At 37.4% G+C, this 24,350-nt stretch overlaps 1 protein-coding gene across 1 annotated transcript in view; it reads left to right on the top strand.

Annotated features, from left to right (window-relative positions):
* Positions 1-24,350, top strand: part of ATRN (attractin) — a 271,410-nt gene that overhangs the window by 129,031 nt on the left and 118,029 nt on the right. The window contains exons 5-6 of the mRNA XM_006874825.1: positions 1,267-1,472; positions 3,284-3,452. Of these exons, the coding sequence (XP_006874887.1) occupies positions 1,267-1,472; positions 3,284-3,452 (375 nt within the window). The remainder of the gene's footprint in view (positions 1-1,266; positions 1,473-3,283; positions 3,453-24,350) is intronic.

Genomic DNA, 24,350 nt, shown 5'->3' with positions numbered 1-24,350 from the left:
TATGTAATTTGTCTTTATTGAAGTTTCATTTACATGCACGTATTATTTATACAGAGACTGTAACTACCGCTTGCTAAATGCCTACAGGAATATAATTCAGTTTTTCTATGTAATACTTAATTTACTTACAGTAGCAAGGTCTTTTAAACATTAATTTAGGAATAAAGAATTATTCTCTTTTAATTCTTTTTACTGAGACTTGGAAAGTAGGCATATGGATTTACTATATTATAACTATAATATTGTTTTTGGTAAGTGCTGTAGAGTCAGTTCTGATTCATAGTAACCCTGTATAGGATTTCCAAGGAGCAGATGGTAGGTTTAAGCTGCTGATCTTGTGGTTAGCGGTCCAGTGCTTATCCTTCAGTGGCACACCATGTTATAAAAATGCTGTAAATAAATTTTATACAACCTGGTGATTATAAGTGTATCATAATTTATAGTTAAGTATTGTTGTGTGCCATTGAGTCGATTCCAACTCATAGAGATCCTGTATAGGGTTTCTGAGGAGCAGCTGATGAGTTTGAACCACTGACCTTGTGGTCCAGTGCTTTTCCTGCAGTGCCACACCACATTAATTAGCTTGTTTTATAATTAATTCCTGATTTTCTGACATACTTATTTTCAGACCTAAGGAGAAATCTATTTCTTAAAATCTCAACCATCCAGTTATCTTCCCTCTAAAATGTCTGAATTATGTCATTTTAGATAATGTAATTTATCTTGAGTCACATTATTGTGAGACAGAGTAAACTTCTGCATTCCATTAAACTGGCCTTCCCTTTTCATCCATTTGAATTGAGTAGATGAATTTACAAATGAACTGAAAATACACCAATGTGGGCAGTAATCTTAAACCAGTTTTACACAATTTTAGAGACTATCCCAAGGGATGTATGCCATAATCTTTGCCTCCCCAACTAGCAAGCATGTATAGGGCAATTTTGTAATGTTCATCATATGTGGATTTAGAAGATTAGGATGTTCATCCCACTCTTGACAAGCAAGCTAAGTCTGGTCAGTTTCGCACAAACTTTTTTCTCCATGTCTTGTAGTTTCTTTAGCTTGCTTCTTACTATAAGAATCCAGCAGGGTTGATTTGATTTCATTATTTGGATCTCAGTTCCTAGCTTTGCAGTGCTGAATGATCCCATTTGAGGTGAATGGTAAGTAGAACAATTGTGGTTGTGAATGTACTAGAGACCTTTTGCTAAATTAATTGAAGTGTTGTTTCATGTTGACTTGATTTTCCCCCTATTTTTATAGTTTTGACATGTGTCCAAACAATTGCTCAGGCCGAGGAGAATGTAAGGTCAATAACAACAGCAACACAGTTCAGTGTGAATGTTCTGAAAACTGGAAAGGTGAAGCGTGTGATATTCCTCAGTGTGCACACAACTGTGGGTTTCCCCATCGAGGCATCTGCAATTCAAGTGATGTCAGAGGATGCTCATGCTTCGCAGAGTGGCAGGGTAGGAGTCTTCCATTTTTTGTTTTCCTTTCAATTTATAGAATGCTCCCAGTTGAAGAAATACTGGATTGATTTTATTCTTAGCATATATTAATCAATTATCAGGTAGCATTTAAACTTTCACATTTCTTCATTCCACTTCTTATAAATCTTCTAGTTTCAAAGATAGGTGATTGTAGTTCCTTAAATCCTGGAAGAGGTTAACATTCTTTTACAATGCATTCATGAAAATTGAAGAACTCATGTTAGGCATAAGAGGACTTAACAGAGAACCCATCTGAGAGATAGGACGAGAGCTAACAATAATGGTATTTCCTCAAAAATTTTTTTAAGCTCAGAGAAAATTGAATATAATTATAAATTAGAGTCCTACTTAGCTAATAAATCTAAATATGTGTAAGAAGTTTCAGGATTCTTTAAGAGGTGAATGATGACAACTGTTATTGACCTAGTGATTTTCTCTGTACATTTAGTCTTCCTCAGAACCCTTTTATTTCGGAAGGAAATGTACTTGTTTACATGCTTTTCTCAGATTATTCAGAAGCCTCTGTCTGATTGTCCTTTAATAGTTATTGAGTTTGGCTGATACTGAGGAGTTAAATAATTGAAATATTTAAGAACCTAGCATGGTTCAAAGGAGCTCTGGAAATGTAGGGGTTATGAATTGGGCTGCTAACCTCAAGGTCAGCAGTTTGAAACTACCAGCTGTTCTGCAGGAGAAACACAAGGCTTTTCTGCTCCCGTAAAGCTTTACAGCCTTGGAAACCTTGCACAGCATCGCTATGAGCTGGAACCAACTCCTCAGCACGTAATCACCACCACTGTGCAAACATTGCAGCAGAAGCCAAACCTCATAAGAATAAATTTTGTCTCTTGCATCTGTTTGTTTCTTAACTTACCAGGATGAGGATAGTTTATTTTATTATTCCAAGGCCCTAATCATTACTTCTTTGCTTGAGCAAAGATGTCAGCTTGAGGACTAAGGTGCGCCTGACCCAAGCCATGGTATTTTCAATAATCTCATATGGATGCGATAGCTGGACAGTGAATAAGGAAGATCGTAGAAGAATTGATGCCTTTGAATTATGGTGTTGGAGGAGAATACTAAAAGTGTCATGGGCTGTCAAAAGAACCAATAGATCTGTTTTGGAAGTAGTGCAGCCAGAGTGCTCCTTAGAGGCCACGATGGCCAAACTTTGTCTCTCATACTTTGGACATATTGTCAGGAGGGGATAGTCGCTGGAGAAGGATATCATGCTTGGTAAGATAGAGGGTCAGAGAAAAAGAGGAAGACCCCCAATGAGATCGATTGGCCAGGTGGCAGCATCGATGGACTCAAGTGTGGCAACTGTAGTGAGGTTGCCCCAGGATCGGACATTGTTTCGTTCTGCTGTGTATAGGGTCGCTATGAGTCTGTACTGACTCGGTGGCACCTAACAACAACAATCATTACTTAAGCTATCAAGGTTTTTTGTTTTGTTTTTGTTTGTAAATTAATAATTCTTTTATCTTCTCTCCCTTAAGAGCTGCTTAAGCAAGTGCTTCACTACTAAGAAAGTGTAAAGTAGATATGGCCAGGTCAGCTCCTCAGTAGAAAGTATGTGATTTTGAATTTTATTAGGGATTATCCTTGGTCAACTGATTTTAGCAAAATTGAGAGCACAAATTAAGGATTTGTTTGATGTTTAAATGCTAGCAGAAAGACTAAGTATAAGTAGTCTTTAAATTTTTGTTACATTTAAGAAAATTAAAACTTTAATTGTAATAATTTTAGTGCTGTATTTTGTGAATTTATTTATTATATGTTACTAGGTCCTGGATGTTCAATTCCTGTACCAGCAAACCAGTCATTTTGGACTCGAGAGGAATATTCTCACTTAAAGCTCCCCAGAGCATCTCACAAAGCTGTGGTCAATGGAAATATAATGTGGATTGTTGGAGGATATATGTTCAACCACTCTGATTACAACATGGTTCTAGCGTAAGTTGTTTCAAACATTTTTGCAAGCACTTTAAATCTCCCTTTTGAAAATGTACAAAGTGAAAATAAGCAAAAAGGAATGAAGTAATCATCTGTCATTATACCATCTGAGGAAAATTCATGTTAATATTTTGGTACTTGTGTTCTGACATTTGCTTAGCTTTTAAAACTGGGGACTACAAAGAATTCACTGTCCTGGTGAGCAAAAATTCATCCCCTTCACATATTATCTGATACTTTTATTTAGGAACACATATTGTGTTGTTGGTGCTATTATGTCCTTTCCAACTCATAGCATTCCTGTACACAACAGAATGAAACATTGCCTGGTCTTGTGTCCTCTTTTTTTGCGGACCCTCCACTATTCCAAGCTTGAAACCTTTCTCTAGGGTCTGGTCCTTTCCTAACAACATGTCCAAAGTACAAGAGATGAAGTCTTACCATCCTCACTTTTAAGGAGCATTCTTCTTGTACTTCTTGTTTGTTCTTCTGGCCCTTCATGGTACTTTCAGTATTCTTCTCCAATACCATAACTCAAATGTATCAATTCTTTATGGTCTTCATTATGCATTATACAACTTTCACCTGCATATGAGGTAATTGAAAATACCATGGCTTGGTTCAGGGCAGCTTAGTCCTTAATCTGACATCTTTGCTCAACACTTTGAAGAGCTCTTGTGCAGCAGTAATACCTAATGCAGTATGTCATTTGATTTCTTGACTGCTGCTTCCATGAGCATTGATTGTGGATCCAAGCAAAATGAAATCATCAACAATATCAGATTTTTCTCCATTCATCTTAATGTTATTTATTGGTCTAGCTGTGAGACACATGTATAGGTTCTGTACAAATAAGGGGTTACTTTATCTTGGTGTGGCGCTGTAGGACAATGCTCTAGACCGAAAGGTCGGTTTGAACCACACAGTCGGCGGTTCAAACTCACTAGCCAAAGTTTTAATATTAATTACCAACCACCACAACTATGAGTAGAATATGCCAGTGGAGATTATGCAGTGCCTAATACTTCTTGGAAGAAGTACAGTTGAAATGCCTTTGAGAAGTGAGGATGGGGAAACTTTGTCTCACAAACTTCCGGACACGTTATCAGGAGAGACTAGTCCCTAGAGAAGGATATCCTGCTTGGTAACGTAGAGGTTCAGTAAAAAAGAGGAATACCCTCAACAAATGAATTGACACAGTGGCTGCAACAATGGGCTCCAACATACTAACAATTTTGAAGATGGCACAGGACTGGGCAGTGTCTCATTCTGTTGTGTATAGGGTCACTGAATCAGAACTGACTTGAAGGCACCTAACAGCCAATACTTCCCAGGACTCAACATTCGTTTGCTGATATCATACTGCTTGTCTCAAAGGGAGAGCATGTGGTTAGTGTAGAATTATCTGTGGATGTTAACTTCTAAATTTATGAAAACTTCCTCATGCTAATTTTGTGACTCAGAAATGTTTTCTAAGCCATTTCCTGTTAATGAAGGTTGTCAAAAAACAAAATCTATTTTTTAAGGAAGATGGTAGTTTCTGAGTCGTCCCCAGAATACCAATGATACTATACAGAACAGCTAGGGTAGCAAAACCAAAAACACATAGGCAACATCTTCAATAAAACTTGGTCAAAAGATCTCCCCATGAAAGGGTGGGGATATACCCCCATGACAGTGACAAGACTTAGTGGTATCAGCATCAGTGCATGATTGGCAGGCTTGAGCAACTATACACTTGAAAACTCAGCACAACCATTTGAGAGGGTAACTGAAACTGGAAAGGGTTTTGTATATTCCAGTTAGCAGGGTCAGTACAAAGGATCTGTAGTAGAGTTGGAAGGGGAAGGAGCTGTTTGTGCCTTATTAACTCTCAAAATGAAACCACCAAAGTTTCTTTGCAAGGAAAGATTCTGCTCTAAGAACTGCTGGGAGTAAAATTCCAATTGAGTAAGATAGGGACAGGAAAGATAAAGTAAAAGAAAGTCCAGGTAACAATCCTATGGAGGGAAACAGAGATCTCAGCAAATCAGCTACCCACCATTTATAAGTTTTCCCCGCTTTCCAAAAGCAGAACATTCTTTTGAAATATTTTGTAAGAGGAAATGGTGGAAAGCAAAGAAACAATTACCATTAACTTACATGGGAGTGTTTTCAGACCCAAAAAATAACTTGTCAAATCTTACTAAGTAATACATAAAACCTAAAATTACACCAACGTATTGTGTGGTGCTGTAGGGTAAGCACTCAACTGCAAGGTTTCTTTGAACCTCAAGGTCAGCTGTTCAAAGTCACCACCTGTTCCATGGAAACCCTATACAGGGTTGCTGTGAGTTGGAACCAACTCGATGGCACTTAACAACAACAACAACATTGTATTTATGTCATAGGAGTCCCAGAAGGAAAGGAGATGGAAGGTGTGGCTGAAAACTATTCAAAGAAATAATGGCTGGAAAATTTCCAAATTTGGCAAAGGACATAAACCTACAGATTCAAAAAGCTAGACAAAAATCCAAGTAGTATAAATCCAAAGAAATTGACACCAAGACAAACTCAAACTTCTGAAACCTAAAGAAAAAGAAAGAAGAAAAATCTTTAAAAAAAAATTTTATTTCCTTTTTCTGTTCAGAATATACACAGCCAAGCCTACTCCAATTCATTAATGTCTGTGTGTGCACTTCAGTGGCAGTGATTGCATTCTCCCAGTTGTGCAACCATTCTTGCCCTCTTTTTCTAAATTGTTCCTCTCCCATTAACGTAGTCTCATTGCCCCCTTAAATTCATGTCTAATCTTTTGAGTTGCTGTTGTCAATTTCATCCCATATATATCGTTCATAAAAGAATGTATTGCTTAAGGAAGACATTCTTATTAGTTCAGCTAAACTATTGTTTAGTTTTAAGAAGAATTCAGGGGATATATTTGGTTTAAATGTAAAGATTATGTCAGAACATTGATTTCAGGAATTCATCCAGTCTCAATGGTTTCAGTCTCTGGTATCTATGAGAATTTGAAATTCTGTTCTACATTACCCCCTTTGATCATGATTCTTCTTTAGAATCTTTGATCAAAATATTTAGTGATGATAGCCAGGCACCCCTGTTTTTCTAGTCTTAATGACAAAGGAGATAGTTTTTCATGAAGGCAGTTAGCCACACATTCCAGTTCCTCCTATTTCTGTTGCTCCAGACAAATGTTCAGTCTAATTGTTGTGCTTTCAGTGTCCACTGGCAATCTTTGAAGAACCCAAGCATTATGTAGCAAATTTACGAGCTAGACCCAGAAGTACTAAACGCAATATTAAGTTAGTTCCTAACTGGGATGTCCCATGAAACCATGATCCTAAACTTCCAAGTCAAGTAACAAAATCCTGTGAGGTATTTGATTGTACATAAGCTGCCTTGGCAACTTCTCTCTTTTTTGTCTTGTAAATAGAACTGTTACATAGCTTTTGCCAATTCAAGTTTGTACATGCGTAAAACTTGGCAAACCCGTAATATGTTTTTTCCATCATCATAAACAGAAACTCAGTACTCCATAAGTAATAGTTCCTGTTTTCCCTTCCCTCTCACCCCTTTTGTTGTTGTTGTTAAGTGCCGTCGAGTCAGTTCCGATGCATAGCCACCGTATATAGAGTTTCCAAGGAGCTGCTGGTGGGTTTGAACTGCTGACCTTGTGGGTTGAAATCCAGTGCTGAGCCTACAGTGTCACACCAGGAGTCCCTCCTCCCATCCCTGATAACCACTAATATACAGTTGCCTTGTCTTGTCTTCTTACATAAATGAGATCATATAGCATTTGTCCATTTGTGATTGACCTATTTGACTCAGTGTAATGTCTTTGAGATCCATCCATATTGTAGTATGCAACCATACTTAATTTCTTTTACTAGCTTAAAAAGTAAAAGAATTTTTACTTTTTACTTTGAGGTATTCCATCAAATGCATGCACTACATTTTGTTCATTCATTCATCTGTTGATGGGCCTATAGTTTGTTTTCACTTTTTGACTGTTGTGTATATTGCTGCAGTAAACATTGGTATATAACTCACTGAGTTTCTGCTTTGAAGTCTATATGATTAGGCGTGGAAATGCTGGGTCATATGGGAGTTCTAGTATGGCACTGTAGGAAAAGTACTGGACTGCTAACTGCAAGGTCAGTGGTTCAAACCCTCAAGCCACTCCTTGGAAACCCTATACAGATTTTCTGAGTCGGAACCAATGGTCAGCACTTTATAACAACCACCACAACATGGTAGTTATAATTTTAAATTTTTTTGAGGAACTGCTGCCACACTGTTTTCCATAACAGCTGTACCGTTTTATTTTATCATGAGCAATGGGTAAAGGTTCAAATTTACCCATATCCTTGCCAACATTTGTTATTTTCTGGGTTTTTGTTTTAATTTTAGCCATGTTGTTGTTAAGTGCTGAGTCGATTCTAACTCATAGCAACACTGTGTAGCGTTTTTAAGGAGTAGCTGATGAGTTTGAACCATTAACCTTGTGGCTCAAACTGACCTTGCAGTCCAGTGTTTATCCTACAGCTCCACACTAGAACACTATCCTAGTGGGAGTAAAATGGTGTCTCATAATTTTGATTTTACATCTCTCTGATGACTAATGAGCATCTTTTCACATGTCTGGTGACCATTTGAGTGTCCTCCATTTGGCAAGATGTCTTTTCAAGTTGCTTCCCCATTTTGTGACTGGGCTGTTAGTCTTTTTGTTAGGTTGTCAATGTTTTGTATATATTTTGGTTATTAAATTCTTATTGAATATATGATTTCTGAAGATATTCTCCCAGTCTTTTCACTTTTTTTTTGGTAAAGTCTTTCAATGAACAGAAGTCTTTTATTTTTATAAGGTTCCACTTATTTATTTATTATGTCTTTTGTTGTTTTTGCTTTTGTTACTATATATTTAGAGAATCCATTGTTAAAAACTAGATCTGACAGCATTGCCCTGCATTTCCGTTTAAGGATTCTCTAGTTTTATTTTACACATTTAGGTTCTTAACTCATTTTGAATTTGTTTTTTAATATGGTGTGAGGCATGGATCTTGTTTGAATTTTCTGCATGTGAAAATCCAATTTCCCAGTACCATGTAATAAGAGACTCTAATTTTCCTCACCAGATGGACTTAGAACCCTTTTTAAAAATCAGTTGACCACAGATGTAGAGAAAGAACAAATTTAATTGGGATGTTAGTAATAAAACTAGCTGATAGTGGATTTCTCATCAAAAAACCAGAAGGAGATGGTACAATATCAAGTATTTATAGATAGAGCATGTGTTACATTTACTTAATATTCTCCATTTTAAAAAGGTGCGAGTTGATTTTTCTTGACTCTTCACTTTGTCACCCTGGTGGTGTCACTAGAAATAAAACTGATGAGTGTTAGGGACTCCCATGAGACTGCAGTCTCCACAAGTCTCATTCATACTAGTCTACACTCTATCTCCAGCTTACAGCAATGGAATAGATTTACTTATCACCAAGAGGAAGCTGATAACAGCTCAGATTCTATGAAATTTGATACTTTGTCAGTGGCAGCTTTGATTCCAGAAAATTCTAGAAATGGCCCTGCTCTTCAAGAGAAACATGAATTGCCCTTTATCTCCTTGTGTTTGCATTTCTCATACCAATCATCAGAAGTTGAGTGGCAGCTCAACTCCTGAAGTTGTTGTTGTTGTTAGGTACCATCAAGTAAGTATCGACTCATAGTGACCCTATGCACAACAATGAAACACTGCCCAGTCCTGGGCCAACCTCACAATTGTTGCCCCACTTGAGCCCATTGATGCTGCCACTTTGCCAGTCCATCTCGTTGGGGGATTTCCTCTTTTTATCTGACCCTCCACCTTACCAAACATGATATTCTTCTCCAGAGACTGGTCCCTCCTGACAATATGTCTGAAGTATGAGAGACGAAGTTTGGCCATCTTGGCTTCCCAGGAGAACTCTGGCTGCACTTCTTCCAACACAGATCTGTTTGTTCTTTTGGCAGCCCATGGTACGTTCAGTATTCTCCAACACCATAACTCAAAAGCATCAATTCTTCTACAGTCTTCCTTATTCACTTGCAGTGGGACACATGAGCACCATAGAGAAGAGAATACATTCAGATAGAAGCCAGCTATAGAGACTCAGCATTTCAATGTGATAACTATTCAAACATTTAACGATGTTCTCTTTAACCTTAGTTATTTCAGTGTATGGACCTGAAAGATTAAGTGCCTTCCAACTTGAGGGATTCATTTTTTGGCACTATATCTGACAGTGTTTCTCTGCTATTCATAAGGTTTTCAGTGACTAAATATTCAGAAGTAGTTTGTCTCTCCTTCTTCATAGTCTGTCTTCGTCTGGAAGCTCACCTGAAACCTGTCCATCGTGGGTGACCCTGCTGGTATTTAAAATGCCTTTGGCGTAGGTTCCAGAATCATAGCAACTCACAAGCCACCACAGTATGACAAACTGACAGACAAGTGGTGGAAACTTCTGAAGTGGGAAATGAAAAATTGCAAAATTAATTCAGTTGATGTAAATAGTATCTAAATTCTCATGGGAAAAGAAAATGACTGTCAAGAAGTTGCAACGGGACACATGAGCACCACAGAGAAGACAGTGCATTCAGATATGGAAGCCAACCATAGAGACTCAGCATTTCACTGTGACAACTATTCAAACATTTTATAATGCTCTTTTCCACTTTAGTTTTTTCAGTGTATGGACCTGAAAATGTAGTAAATGAAATCTCCAAATTCTTACTGAGCCTGAATACCACATTGCTTGATTTACAGCTCAATCTACAAACATTTACAGCTCAATCTACAAACATAAAGCCAAAAGAATACACTTAAACAAGAGGAAATCAGAAATTTAGAGGAGCATGTGTACAATGAATCAGCAGAAATTTCTACAAAAGAACAAGTGCATTTGGAACAGGAAATTTAAAAAGAGAAATTATGAATAATTGAGAATATTCTTATACACTAAAAAATATTACTTTGCCTTTTCTTTGGTGTGTCCCTCAAAGCAAGATGGTTTACCAGCACCTCTACTGAAAGTCACCCACGAAAATTCGGCCAGAATTCCCACTCTTGTCATGTGTGCTCACACTGGCAGGTTCTGGTCTGGAAATACAGCCTAAACATGGGCTGTCAGTGTTTTCATCAGTAGGGGAAGGATATGGTTTTATCATGTTGGATTAAGTGATTCTTGATTGGATTATCCAAGACATCTGCCCAACAAAAGAAATAATGCCAACTCTTTTTACATTGAAAAAAAACCTTAAATTATGAAAATAAATATTACTTTAATTTGAAATATTCCTGGACCTCTGGTGAAAAAGGAGATAGAGGTCTTACTGCAAAAGGGACCTTCAAGGCATTTCAGGTACAATAGGTTTTCTAGGTCTTAAACGTGATAGGGAACAATTGGCTTTCCTGGAAGTCAAGGATTCCCAGAACAGCTAGGAGGACAGTGTGGCCAGGTAATCCTGTACAAAAAAAAAAAAAAACAGAAAGGGAAAAAAGGAAGTAACCACACAGTAACTCCAGCTAAGACAGTTTTACTGATTGGAGGTAGTGGACTCTACCAAGATAGAGTGGAGATTTTCCAGTGTGGCCAGTGGGAATATATATAAAAACCAGATTAACCTTACATGAAATCATCTGAAATTTATTCCTTCTAATTTTGACCTGACATTTGTTTCACCTTTTTCCTAGCTGCTCAAGCTAAGATCTTGAAGTCCTCCTTCGATTTCTCTCTCCCTCATTTCTGCTGTAGTCAGTAAGTCACCAAGACCAATAGATTCACTTTCAAAATGTCTGTCATGTAAAGCTGGCCTGTTCATTCTATTCCCATTGCTGATGGTAGAGAATGGTATCAAACTCTTAAGTTTCTGTTACCCACCCATTGCCAACGAGTCAGTTCTGACTGATAGTGACCCTGTATAGTTTCTGAGGCTATAAATCTTTACAGGAGTGGAAAAGCCTCATCTTTCTCTCATGGAGTGGCTGGTGCTTTTGAACTGCCGACCTGTGCTAAGTCTAGTGCTTATCCTACAGCGGTCAGGTTATTCTTTCCCCAGATTCTCCATTCTTCTCCATACCTTGAATTCAGGCTGGTTTCTTTGCCTGGAACACCAATGTTTTTCTTCCTGTAAATTTAAATTTCTAGCTAATTTCACTTTTTTTGTACAAAAATTTAAAGCAGCTTCATGGTTTTTTACCCCCTCACATTTAGGTTAATTAATAGCAGGACGTTTCCCTTCCCAAATCTATTCCTAACAGTTATGGTTTGTAGTTAAGTGCCATCTAGTTGGTTCTGACTCATAACAACCATGTATAGGATTTCCAAGGAGCAGCTGGTGGGTTTGAACCGCCACCTTGTGGTTCAAATTGACCTTGCAGTCCAGTGCTTACCCAGTGCCATACCAGGATTCCAACAGGTTGTTAGGTGTCAGGATTCCAACAGGTTGTTAGGTGTCGTCGAGTTGGTTCCGACCTAGCACAGGGTTTTCAAAATAGCTTTGAGCTTAAAGTCTTTACTTACCTAAGCATTCAGTTTTAATGTAAACAAGACTATAGGTAGGATGTTGAAACTTAAAACTGTCTTCAAGGATTTCAGTAGCATCAACATAGTGATATAATTGCAAGTCTTACTTTCAATGAATTCATTGAAGCAGTTTCCCTATATAGCTTATCTAGGCTATGTTAGTGGTCTGCTTTGAGTTATTTGTAAATTACCTGCCCTTAAAACTGGCTTTTACCAAACTAAACTGCCTTTTAGGAGGATAATCGGGGTGGGGTGGGATTAAAAAATATATTTATATATGTGAAAATTTAAGGTGTATATATCAGTAGTTGGAGTCCTGGTGAGATGCTGTGGGATAATGCACTGGACTGCAAAGTCAATTTGAATCGAAAGGTCGATATTCAAATTCACCAACCGATCCCTCAGAAACCCTATACTGGGTCATTAGGAGTCTGAACTGACTTGATGGCACTTACCAAAAACAGCATACCAGTAATTAGTTACCTGATGGCTAAAAGAATACAGAAAATTATAGTATGGTTTATTATAGGGGAAAATAATATAAATTGTCTTTTAATAATACAGTGGTTAGATAAATTGTGGTATATATATGGTTTTTCAACCTCAATACTATTGACATTTTGGGCCAGGTAAAATCTTTGTTGTGGGACTGTCTTGTGCACCCTAACCCTACCCAATGACTTGACTGGATTTTTTTTAGCAGCTCATCAGTTTTCCATTCAACAGTTTATACACATTTTGTTTCATCTCATTGATTGCAATTCTCTCAAGGAAACACCACTTACTTTTTCCCTGTGTTTCCATTCTTCCTTTCCTATCCTTTCTGAACTTTGTCCTTGGGTAAGTCTCAAATAGCTGATTATTCAGAGGTGTGTGTACCTCACTATTGTTATTGTCCATATAAACTATCTTTTGTTTGACTGAAATTTGAGCCCCCTAGAAGTGAGTTCAGTTCTAGACCTGAAGGGTGATTGTGGGTCATAGTCTCAGGTGTTCTACCAGTCTATCCAACCAGTGAGCATGGCCTTTTTTTTTATTTTGAAAAACTCACTGAATTATATACTTTAAAAAGATGTGTTATATTGTTTGGTTTGTGAATTACATCTCAATACTACTAAAATATTTTTAATAAGAAGTCAAACACAAAAGAGTACAAAGTGACAAGCTGTACAGTCAAGGAGAGGCAAAACAAATTATGGGTGGGGAAAAATATTTAGGACAGTAGTTGCTGAAGGTAAGGAAATTGATCAGAAAAGAACATGAAAAAATTTTTGGGATGATGGAAAAGATCAATATCTTGTCGACAAGTATAGACAGTTATCAAACTTATAGAAGTAAATATGTAACATCTCTGCATCTTATTGTATAAATTATACCTGAATTGAAAAATAGAATCCATTTAAAAAAGGAAACACTGTCTTTCTTAACTACAACTCCTAGCAGTGAATGATATTTAATTGGGAATAATAATGTAAACACCAAATATTTTGGTTTTTTCTTGCTTTGCACTCTTTCCGTCCTTATTTCAGAATTCTTTTTGGTTACATTATCTCTCTTAATCTTTTTCCCAATACCTGGACCGCCAAGTTGTTTTTCCCTCCACTAATCTTGTTAACTCCTTCAAGCTTAGGACTTTGGACAAACAGCACTATCACTTTGTACAAACTGGAACTCACAGTCAGAGCTTGAGTGCGATTTCTGCAGTCGAGTTTTCTGCCAACACTGACAGTGGCATAGAGAGCCTCGAGATATCTAGTAGGAGGATGAATGTGTACAAAGCTTGTGCCCCCCTCACTTCACCCCTATCCCACTGAGGGAAGAGCTGTCCTTTTCTTTAATATCTTTGCTAAATAATCCAGAGAAAACTTTCGTCTCTCTAAGCCACTCTGCTTCAGTGAGTCACTTGCATGGTCACTCCCTAGACTATCATTATTGATCACTAAAACCCTTTCATATTAATTCCAAGTATCCTTCCTAATGCATCCTCTTTACCTGGCTAGTATACCCATGCCCCAGCTTCTTTGACTGTTAGCTGCTGTCTGCTCATAGCTATCCCTTTCTCTGAAGAATTTCCCCAGAAGGTTGGAGTTGCCTTGCCCAGAAATGCCTGAGAGGATATGCCCTTTCCTGAGAACTGCCACTGTGGAATGACTAAACACTCTGACTTGCTTAGAACTCTCTTCGTTTTAGCACCGAAAGTCTTGCATCTAGGGAAACTCAGTCCTGGGCAAATCAGGAGATTGGCCACCCTACCCCCAGCCAGTGACCGACTGAAATGGAAATACAGAGTCCTCTTGGCCCTGCTTCATGGTAGGAAAACTGGTATTGTTCATGCTCCAGATATCCCTTTGGTAATCAGGCTAAGGCTAGACTTAAGCTGACACCACCTCTTGGCTTAGCTGCTTCCTCCTCCCTATCTTGCTTATCTTATCTCACTTCCAGACACTGCCTCAATAAATCACTTGTACAAGAATTCCCGGCTCAAGCTCTGCTTTTAGAGAACCTAATCTGATACTTTCCATCCTTCCAGGTTTTTCTTTTACTTGAATCCAAAGAACCTTGTGGACCAGGAATCCACAACCTTTGATTGTCAGTATCTTGCTCAGCTGTTGTACCTTCTTTTTATTTTTTTAATTGCCACCATCATTTTCATTCTCAGTTAATGACCTTGTTTCCTAGTTCTACTTTGAAAGATAGAAATCATCACTTCTGCAAACTCCCACCACCACATTTACCTTTTACCTACATGTTCATTCTGTTTTTATAGATCATTGCTGTCAGCAACTTTCAGACAGCTGTCAGAACTTTCAGCAATGATGCAAATGTTCTCTACATACAATTTCATGTCACTAGTCACATGTGGTTTTTGAGCACTTGAAATGTGACAAGTATGATTCAGGAATTTAAATTTCATTGTTTTAATTAATTTAAATTTAAGTAGCCAAATGTGGCTATAGTGTTGGATAGTACAGCTGTGGCTGAACTATCATTGTTTCTATTCGTGTATCACAATCCATCTCCTCTTGCTATTATTCCCTGTCTATAGTATGACTTATCTGTTGGCACATGTCTTAATTTCCTAGTACTGATATAACACAAATGTCACCAGTAGGCAGCTTTAAAAAGCAGGAATTCTCACAGTTTTGAAGACGAAAAGTCCAAATCAGGATCTCAAGCATGTCAGTTCCTTCCTTGTTGGTAGCCACAGCCATTCCTTAATTCCATGGTGTTATTGGATGGCTTCTGCCTTTCCTACCATGTATATCTCTGCCTCTTCTGGTCTTTTTATACCATAAATGTGATTAGGTTTAAGACACTCTCTCTATTCATATGCCTTTGCTCATCTGCTTGTCCATGCATTGATTTGGTTGTTCAGTATTCCATTATCACATACTCAGCCACCAACAGGAGGAACATTTAATCAGTCATTGGAATTTCTTGCATCTTTTATGACATCATTAATTGCTTTTGTGTTTGTTTCTCTGTGCTATATAAAGAGTGACAGTGTATTGTAGTTCACCAGAAGCTCTTGGGCTAACATAATTGAGGTGGAGCAAGACCATTAGGGTACAGGTCAAGTAACTCCCCATGTCAGAATTTATTGGAAAGAAAGTGGATTGGATCATTTGGAGACTTGTTTCTATGTTCCCTCTCTTTCTTTCCTCTCTCAGTTTACAGATCCAGACTTCTGGCTGGAATACAGGTATATACGTGTAGTTACAAGTCATAGATGATATTCTCAAGAAATACCTTCTATAGCCAGAACTTCACAAAAGTGTTAATCAGTCTCTTTTGCAGAGATTTCCTTGGATGAATTTAAGTCATTTCTGCCTTAAATAAAGCACAATGGTATGCATGTCTTTAAGAAAATAAAACGAAACCACAAAAACAGTGTGCTTATGAGAAAGAATGCGATTGAGAGTGAATAAGCATTCTTTTTGGCTTTTTGGCAGAAAAGCAAACCTCATAAAAGAGAGAAAAAAAATCAGACTGGCCTCAGACTTACACATGGTGCTGTTGAGTTACTTCCAACCCATAGCAACCCTGTATAGAGTTTTCAAGGCTTTAAATCTTTGCAGAAGCAGAAAGCCTCATCTTTCCCATACAGAGCAGCTGCAGTATTCAATATCAGGTGACAAGGAGGCAGCATCTACAAGGTTCTGAGGAAAAGAAAGGGTGGCATAGCCAACATATCCTTAAACTGTGATGCTGTTATTGTTGTTGTTAAGTGCCATCGAGTCGGGTCCGACCCATAGCGACCCTGTACAGGGTTTCCGAGGGTGTAAATCTTTACGGGAGTAGAAAGCCTCATCTTTCTCCCGCGGAGCGGCTGGTAGTTTCGAACCGCTGACCTTAAGGTTCGCAGCCCGATTCGTAACCACTACGCTACCAGAGCTCCTAAACTGTGATGCTAGCAAGCAGATATTCTTAAATGTGGAGAACTCGAGGTAAGAAGCAGATATAAACTGTACTTCAAAAAAAAAAGCATGGCCTGACAGTGAAACTCAGCCAATTAAAAATTAAAATACTCATGAAAATTTTGTGATCATAAGATTGTCAGGAGATTGAACCAGTTAAATTATAGAACCAGTATTAAATTTTAATAACTATGAGAATTAAATGGAATGTGAATTCTATGAACTTGGTGTAAAAATTATATCATAAAACATGGGCGAAGAAATGGGAGGAACTATGAATACTAGATTGGAGTCTTGGTATGGTGCTGTAGGATAAGCACTTAACCATAAGGTTATTTTGATCTGCAAGGTTAGCAGTTCAAATTCACCAACTGCTCCTCAGAAACCATACACAGGGGTCCTTATGAGTTGGAACTGACTCTACAGCACTTAACACCAAGAAATGAGTACTAGATTACAGCCTTGGAATTCTTATGGGGCAGTTGTGTTCTGGATGTTGTGTTGACTCGTTGGAATCTACTTGAGGACAGTGGGTTTTGGTTGGTTTATGAGTGCTAAGGTTTTCAGCTTTCAAAGTAGGAAGTTAGTATATCCTGAAACAAATTAAATTGTGTATAATTTTAAAACTAAAGTGAATTTAGTCTCTAGATGATTTTTATGTATTCTTTAAAATAGGAAATATTTGAAAAGTAAAATAATAAGCAAAACCAACTTGTGTATTTTTCATATTTAACGGATGTCTCAATTTTCTTATATTTGCTTTGGATCATGTACATAATTTTTAATATAAACAGTTTAGAAAAAACAATACCAATGCATTCAGTACCTAGGTAAGAAAAAACCTAAACCATTATGTTGCTCTATTTCCTCTTCTTTCCCATTGATAAACAGTCTTTTCAATTTGGTGTCAGTTATTTTAAAACAGCTCTACACTTTTATAAGAAAAATACACAGAATTTAGAATTTTCTGTTACTCTATAGAAAACAATATTTTTCAATTTGCTTTTCTTACTTAGCACTGTTTTGAGATTTATTTGATATATATTGCTTGAGTAATTTAATTCTATAATTATTATATACCATAGATATACTATATTAATTAATTTTTTATTGAGGAAATTTATTTTTCTTTTTTTTGCTGTATATTAAAAAAAAAACCCACAAAACTTTCATCTCCCTCCACCCCAGGAACTTTTTTTTTTTTAGGTTTTTATTGTGAATTATGTAATTGTTTACATGGGAGAACATTAACTTTACATTCATTCTGTAATATTACATTTCATTGCAATGATTACAGTCCCTTCCATGCATCATCAAACAACCAAAGGGTATACCCTGCAAGTCTGTCCCCTAGCCATTGCAAACAGCCCCTCTCCCTCCCTGAGTCCAGAGTCCTCAGCTGCTGCATCTCTCTGCGTCATCGTCTCTGCCTCCTTCTCTGGTGTTGCTGCTTCTCTGGACAGGGTACTGCACTCTGCTCTTCTCCCTTGATGGTCCCAGGGACCTCTGCTCCTGGACTGCAAAATCAACCACTCCCTTCCTTTTGCTACAAAACGTCCACCTTTATATTTCCACCACTCACAGTCAGACATGATAGCAATTATTCACTATTGAATCACAAGAGTTTTCATCTTTTTTTTTTAAATTGTGAATTGAGTGAAGGTTTATAGACAAGATCATCAGTTTTACATTCAACAAATCATATGCTTTGTTTCATCTCAGTGGTTGCAATCCCCTCCATGCAACAACTGTTGTTCCACTTCCTCCCTGTGGTTACCCATATCCTCTTTCAAACTCTTATATTTTAGTGGGATATATATATATATATATATATCCCACTCTTTCTCCCATACCTATTCTGCCTGTATCTTTGTCCATGTAGCAACACACAGAATACTGTTGTTCGAAGGTTGTGTGTATAGCACTATTTACCTCTGTCCCCTTTAGCCCTTTCATACTTCTGTTTCTTCACCTGCCTTCACTGTTCTTCTGCCAGCCTCCTCCTTCTTGCATATTGCCCTCCCTATCACCCAACTTAACATGTGTGTCTTCTCCCTAGCCAGTGAATTTCTCTCTCTTCCCTCCCACCTCTGATAACCATGAAAGAATGGTTTAGTATGAAAACCATTTCTTGAGTTTTTACAGTAATGGCTTTATACAATATTTATCCTTTTGTGATGGACTAATTTCAGTATAATGTCCTCCAGAGTCCTGGTGTGGCACTGTGGACTAATGTGTCAGACTGCAAAGTCATTTGAACTGTAGGGTCACCAGCAGCTCACCAGCTGCTCCTTGGAAACCCTATACAGGGTTGCTATGGGTCAGAATCTACTCAGCGGCACTTAACAACAACAACATAATGTCCTCCAGGTTCACCCATGTTATGAGGTGTTTCCCAGATTCATCATTATTCTAAAAGGCTGCATAGTACTCTGTTGTGTATATGTACCAAAGTTTGTTTATCCACTCTTCTGTTGATGGGAATTTAGGCTGTCTCCATCTACGTCTTTTAGTATTATGAATAGTGCTGTGTGTATATCCACATCAGTTTGCATATATCCACTCATCTCCTGGCTCTTATTTCTTGTGGATATATGACAAGTAAAGGGATTACTGGATCATATATTTCTATTTCTAACTTTCTGAGGAAGTGCCACGCCGTTTTCCTCAGTGGTTGAACCATTTTTCAGCCCAAGCAGCAATGTGAGAGGGTCCCAGTATCTCCACACTCTCACCAGCAATTGTTGTTTTCTATTTTAAGCTATGGACAACATTGCAAAATATGAGTATTCCAGAACACTTAATTATGCTCATGAGGAATCTGTACATGAACCAAGAGGCAGTTGTTTGAACAGAACATGGGAACACTGAATGGTTTAAAATTAAGAAAGATCGAGGACTAGAGTGGAGAGTAAAGTGTTCAGCTGAAAAGAAGCGAGGGGATATGAACAAGAACACCCGTACTTGCAGATAATACCCATTTGACCTGGCTTCAATGGCTGGATGATCAGAACTCAACTAGAAGAAGAAAGAAGAGGAAAAAAAGAGTAATCTGATACAATTTGATAAACTTGACCTACATCTATTCTTTACAGCTAGGATCATTCCTACCCCCTCAGTACACAGGGTAGACAGGAATGGGCAACTTGGACATTGGCTACCCAAAATTGGGGTTACGGGGAGGCTACAAAGGCAAGAAGTGACTGGCTTACAAGCTTTCAAGAGGGAGCCTAGATCCAGAGGGTGCGGAGGAAGGTAGAATCTCCACTGAGTAGTATCTCATCTGTCTGGGTGGGGCTGATGAAAGGTTATGGGCATAGGACTGTTGTGGTACAATAGTGAATAATTGCTATCAGGACTGACTATAGGGGTTAGAAATGTAAAAGTAGATGTTTTATAGCAAAAGGAGGGGAGTGGTTCATTTTGCAATCCAGGAGAGGAGGTCCTTGGGACCATCAAGGGAGAAGAGTGGAGTGTGGGACCCTACCCAGAGAAAGTGACACCAGAGATGGAGGCAGAGACAATGACGTGGAGAGATAGAGTGCCTGGGAACTCTAGACCCAGAGAGGGAGAGAGGCTGTGTGCTGATGACCAAGGGACAGGCTTGTAGGGTATATACCCTTTGGTTGTTTGATGATGCATGGTGGGGATTATAATCATGGCAGTGAACAATATACGATAGTATGAATGTAAAGCTAATGTTCTCACATGTAAACTATCACATGATTCACAATAAAACATTTTTTTTTTAATGGCACAAACAGATACATGCCAAAGAATAACTTTGGAGGAAAAAAAAATTAAGAGAAGTGTGTGACAGGGTTGTATTCTTTCACCATACTTACTCAACCTGTATGCTGAGCAAATAATCTGAGAAGCTGGGTTATATGAAAAAAGCGTGGCATCAGGATTGGAGAAAACAAAAATCCATACCACTGGACCAATAAACAACATTCTTATCAATGGAGAAAAGATGGAAGTTGTCAAGGACTTCATTCTTCTTGGTTCAACTATTAACACTCATGGAAGCAGCAGTCAAGAAATCAAACGACATAATGCATTAGGCAAATCTGCTGCACAAGACCTTTTTGAAGAGTTGAAGAGCTTGAGGACTAAGGTGCACCTGACCCAAGCCATGGTATTTTCAATAACTTCATATGCATGCGAAAGTTGGACAGTGAATAAGGAAGACTGTAGAAGAATTGATGCTTTTGAGTTACGGTGTTGGAGGATAATATCAAAAGTGCCATGGGCAGCCAAAAGAACAAACAGATCTGTGTTGGAAGTGCAGCCAGAGTGCTCCCTGGAGGCCAGGATGGCCAAACTTCGTCTCTTCTACTTCAGACATATTGTCAGGAGGGACCTGTCACTGGAGAAGGATATCATGTTTGGTAAGGTAGAGGGTCAGAGAAAAAGAGGAAAACCCCCAGCAAGATGGATTGGCAAAGTGGAAGCATCAATGGGCTCAAGTGTAGCAACAATTGTGAGGTTGGCCCAGGATTCGTTCTGTTGTGCAAAGGGTCACATACCAACTCAATGGCACCTAACAACAACAACAACATTATTTTGAACTTTGCTATTGATGCTGGTATGAGATGACATCTCATTGTTTTGCATCTCTCTAATGGCTTATGATTGTGAATATTACTTCATATGCTTGTTGGCTGCCTGCATGTCTTCTTTGATGAAGTGTCTGTTCATGTCTTATGCCCATTTTTTAACTGGGTTGCTTGTCTTTTTCTTGTAGAGGCATTGTAGTTTTCTATAAATTTTTAGATACTAGTCTCTTGTTTGATATGTCATTGCAAAAAAATTTTTCCCAATCTAATGGCTCCCTTTTTACTAGTTTTGGTAAAATCTTTTGATGCTCATAGGTGTCTAATTTTAGGAGGTCCAAATCTATTTTGTCTCCAGCTATAAGTGTGTTTTAATTAGTGTTTAATAGAGATAAGGGAGTGAGAGACCTCCAACTTAGTTCTTCTTAAGCATCCTTTGCTATCTGAGGTCTCTTTCCTTTCCATATAAAGTTAGATGTTGGAATCTGAATTGGGATTGTGTTATATTTGTAGATTGCTTTGGGTAGTGTTTACAATTTCACAATGTTTAGTTTTCCTATCTATGATGATGGTACATTGTTCCATTTTTGTTCATCTCCTTTGGTTTCTTGTATGAGTGTTTTATAGTTTTATTTGTATAAGTCTTTTGTTTCTCTGTTTAGATTTATTCCTAAGTATATCATCGTTTTGGTAGCTATTGTAAATGATGGTTGTTGTTATGTTCCGCCGAGTAGGTTCCAACTCATAGTGACCCTGTGTAGGGTTTCCAAGAGCATCTGGTAAGTTTGAACCACCAACCTTGTGGTTCAAACCAACCTTGAGTTTCAGTGCATTATCCTGCAGCACCACAGTGGTATTGTTTTCCTAATTTCCTTTTCAGAACTGTTTTTATTAATGTATGTGAACCCAACTGAATTTTGTATATTGATCATGTATCCTTCCACTTTGCTTAATGAGTTCCAACAGTTTTCTTGCTGAGTCTGTGATTTTCTTTGTGTAGGGTCATATCATCTTTTAGAGTTTTACTTCTTTCCCAGTTTAAATGTCTTTAATTTCCCTTTCTTGCCTTATAGCTCTGGCTAAGACCTCGACTAAGACTTCCAACACAATACTGACTGTTGTAAAGTGCTGTCGAGTCAGTTCTGACTCATAGCAACCCTGTATAGGGTTTCCAAGGAGTTACTGGTGAGCTTGAACCACCGACCTTGTGGTTCAAACTGATTTTGCAGTCCACCAAGTTAACTTGCGACTCCACAGTATGATAAAGGGCATCTTGTCTGGTTTTTGCTTGCAAAGGCAATACTTTCAGTTTCTTTCCACTGAGGGAAATGTTGGCTGTTGGATTTGTATATATGCTCTTAATTATATTGAGGAATTTCCCTTCAATTCCTACTTTGTTGAGTGTTTTTATCAGGAGTGGATATTAGATTTTGTCAAATGTCTTTTCTGCAACAATCAATATGATCATGTGGTTCCTTTCCTTTGTTTTATTTATATGGTGTATTACATTGATTACTTTTCTAATATTGAATCTTCCTTGCATCACTTGGTCATGATTTTGTTTTTTGTTTTTTTATGTTGTTGAATTTTGTTGGATAGGATTTGTTGAGAATTTTGCATCTGTGTTCATGAGGGATATTGGAGTCTTCTGCTTTTTTTTTTTTTTTTTAAGTATTGACTTTGCTTGGTTTGGGTATGAGGATTATGCTCACTTCATAAAATATATTCTGGAGTTTTCCATACTTTTCTATATTCTGGAATAGTCTGGTAAAGTTGATATCAACTCTTCACTGAATGTTTGGTAGAATTCACCAGTGAAGCCATCTGGACCTGGACTTTTTTTTGTTGGGAGTTTTAAAATTACCTGATGAATTTTTTCTTTCATTATAGATCTTTTCAAGCTTTCTACTTCACTCTGTATTAATGTAGGTAGATTGTGTTTTTCTAAAAATGTATCCATTTCTTCTAGATTTTCAAATTTTTTTAAGTACACTTTTTTCACAGTATTCTGTTATTACCCTTTCTCTTTTCATTGGTTCTGTTGTGATGTCACCCATTAGTTTCTTAAGTGTTATTTGCATCTTCTTTCTTTCTTTTGTTAGATTTTTCCAGTGGTTTGTAAATTTTATTAATCCTTTCAAAGAAACAACCTCTTATCTGTTTTCTGGTTTTCTAATTCATTTATTTCTACTCAAATTTTTATTATTTCTTCTCTTCTGATGATTATTGGCTTACTTTGCTGCTCTTTTTCTAATTGTTAGGGATATTATGTTAATGCATTGATTTTGGTTCTCTCTTCTTGGAGATGTGCATTTATTGCCATAAATTGCCTTCTAAACACACTGCTTTTGCTGTGTTCTGAAGGTTTTGATATGTTGTATTTTCATTCTCATTTAAGTCAAGAAACTTTTTTATTTAGTTCTATTTAAGTGTGGTGTTATTCAACTTCCAAGTATATGCAGTAGTTTCCTTGAACTTCCTGTTGTTGATTTCTAATTTTTTAGCATTGTGATCTGAAAAGATGCTTCACAATATTTTGATGTTGTTTAGTTTATTGAGTCTTGCTTTGTGGCTTACCATATGGCTTCTTCTGGAGAATGTTCTATGTGCACTGGAAAAGAATGTGTATTGTGCTGTTGTTTGTTTGAGTGCTCTGTCTAAATCTATGATGTCATATTGTTTTGTTGTGTTGTTTAGTTCTTCTGTGTCTCTGCTGAGTTTCTTTCTAGTTATTCTGTCATTTATTGAAACTGATGTATGAAAACATCCTGCTATTTTGGTGGTGGTGGTGGTGATGTACCTGCTATTGTAGAGTTGTCTATTTCTTTCTTCAGTTCTATTAGTTTGATTTATGTATTTTGAGGGTCTTTCATTGAGAGCATAGATATGTATTATGGTTATTTCCTCTTGTTCAATTGACTTTTTAATCATGAGATAATGTCCTTCTTTATCGCTCATACTCATTTTTGCTTTAAAGTCTGTTTTATCAGAGATTGAAATTGCCACTCCTGCTCATTTTTGATAAATTTTTTCCTATTCTTTGATTTTTAAATATATTTTTGTCTTTGTGTGTAAGGTGTGTCTCTTGTAGACAGCATATTGAAGGATTCTGTTTTCCTATCCATTCTGTTACTCTTTGTCTCTTGACTGGTGTACTTAATTCATTGACTTTTAGTGTTATTATTGATAGATATGAATTGACTACAGTCACTTTGCTGTGTGTTTTTTTATGGGTGCTCTATTTTCTTTGTTCCACACATTTTTCTGAGCTGAGTTAATTTTGTTTGTGTGTTTTGTTGTCAATTAAAACATTTAAAAATTGTTTTAATATTTACAAAAACTTAATAGATTTCCCTTTTTAAA

The sequence above is a fragment of the Chrysochloris asiatica genome, unplaced genomic scaffold (assembly GCF_000296735.1).
Source record: "Chrysochloris asiatica unplaced genomic scaffold, ChrAsi1.0 scaffold00304, whole genome shotgun sequence".
Lineage (NCBI taxonomy): Eukaryota > Metazoa > Chordata > Mammalia > Afrosoricida > Chrysochloridae > Chrysochloris > Chrysochloris asiatica.
This window is presented reverse-complemented; position numbering and strand designations above follow the sequence as displayed.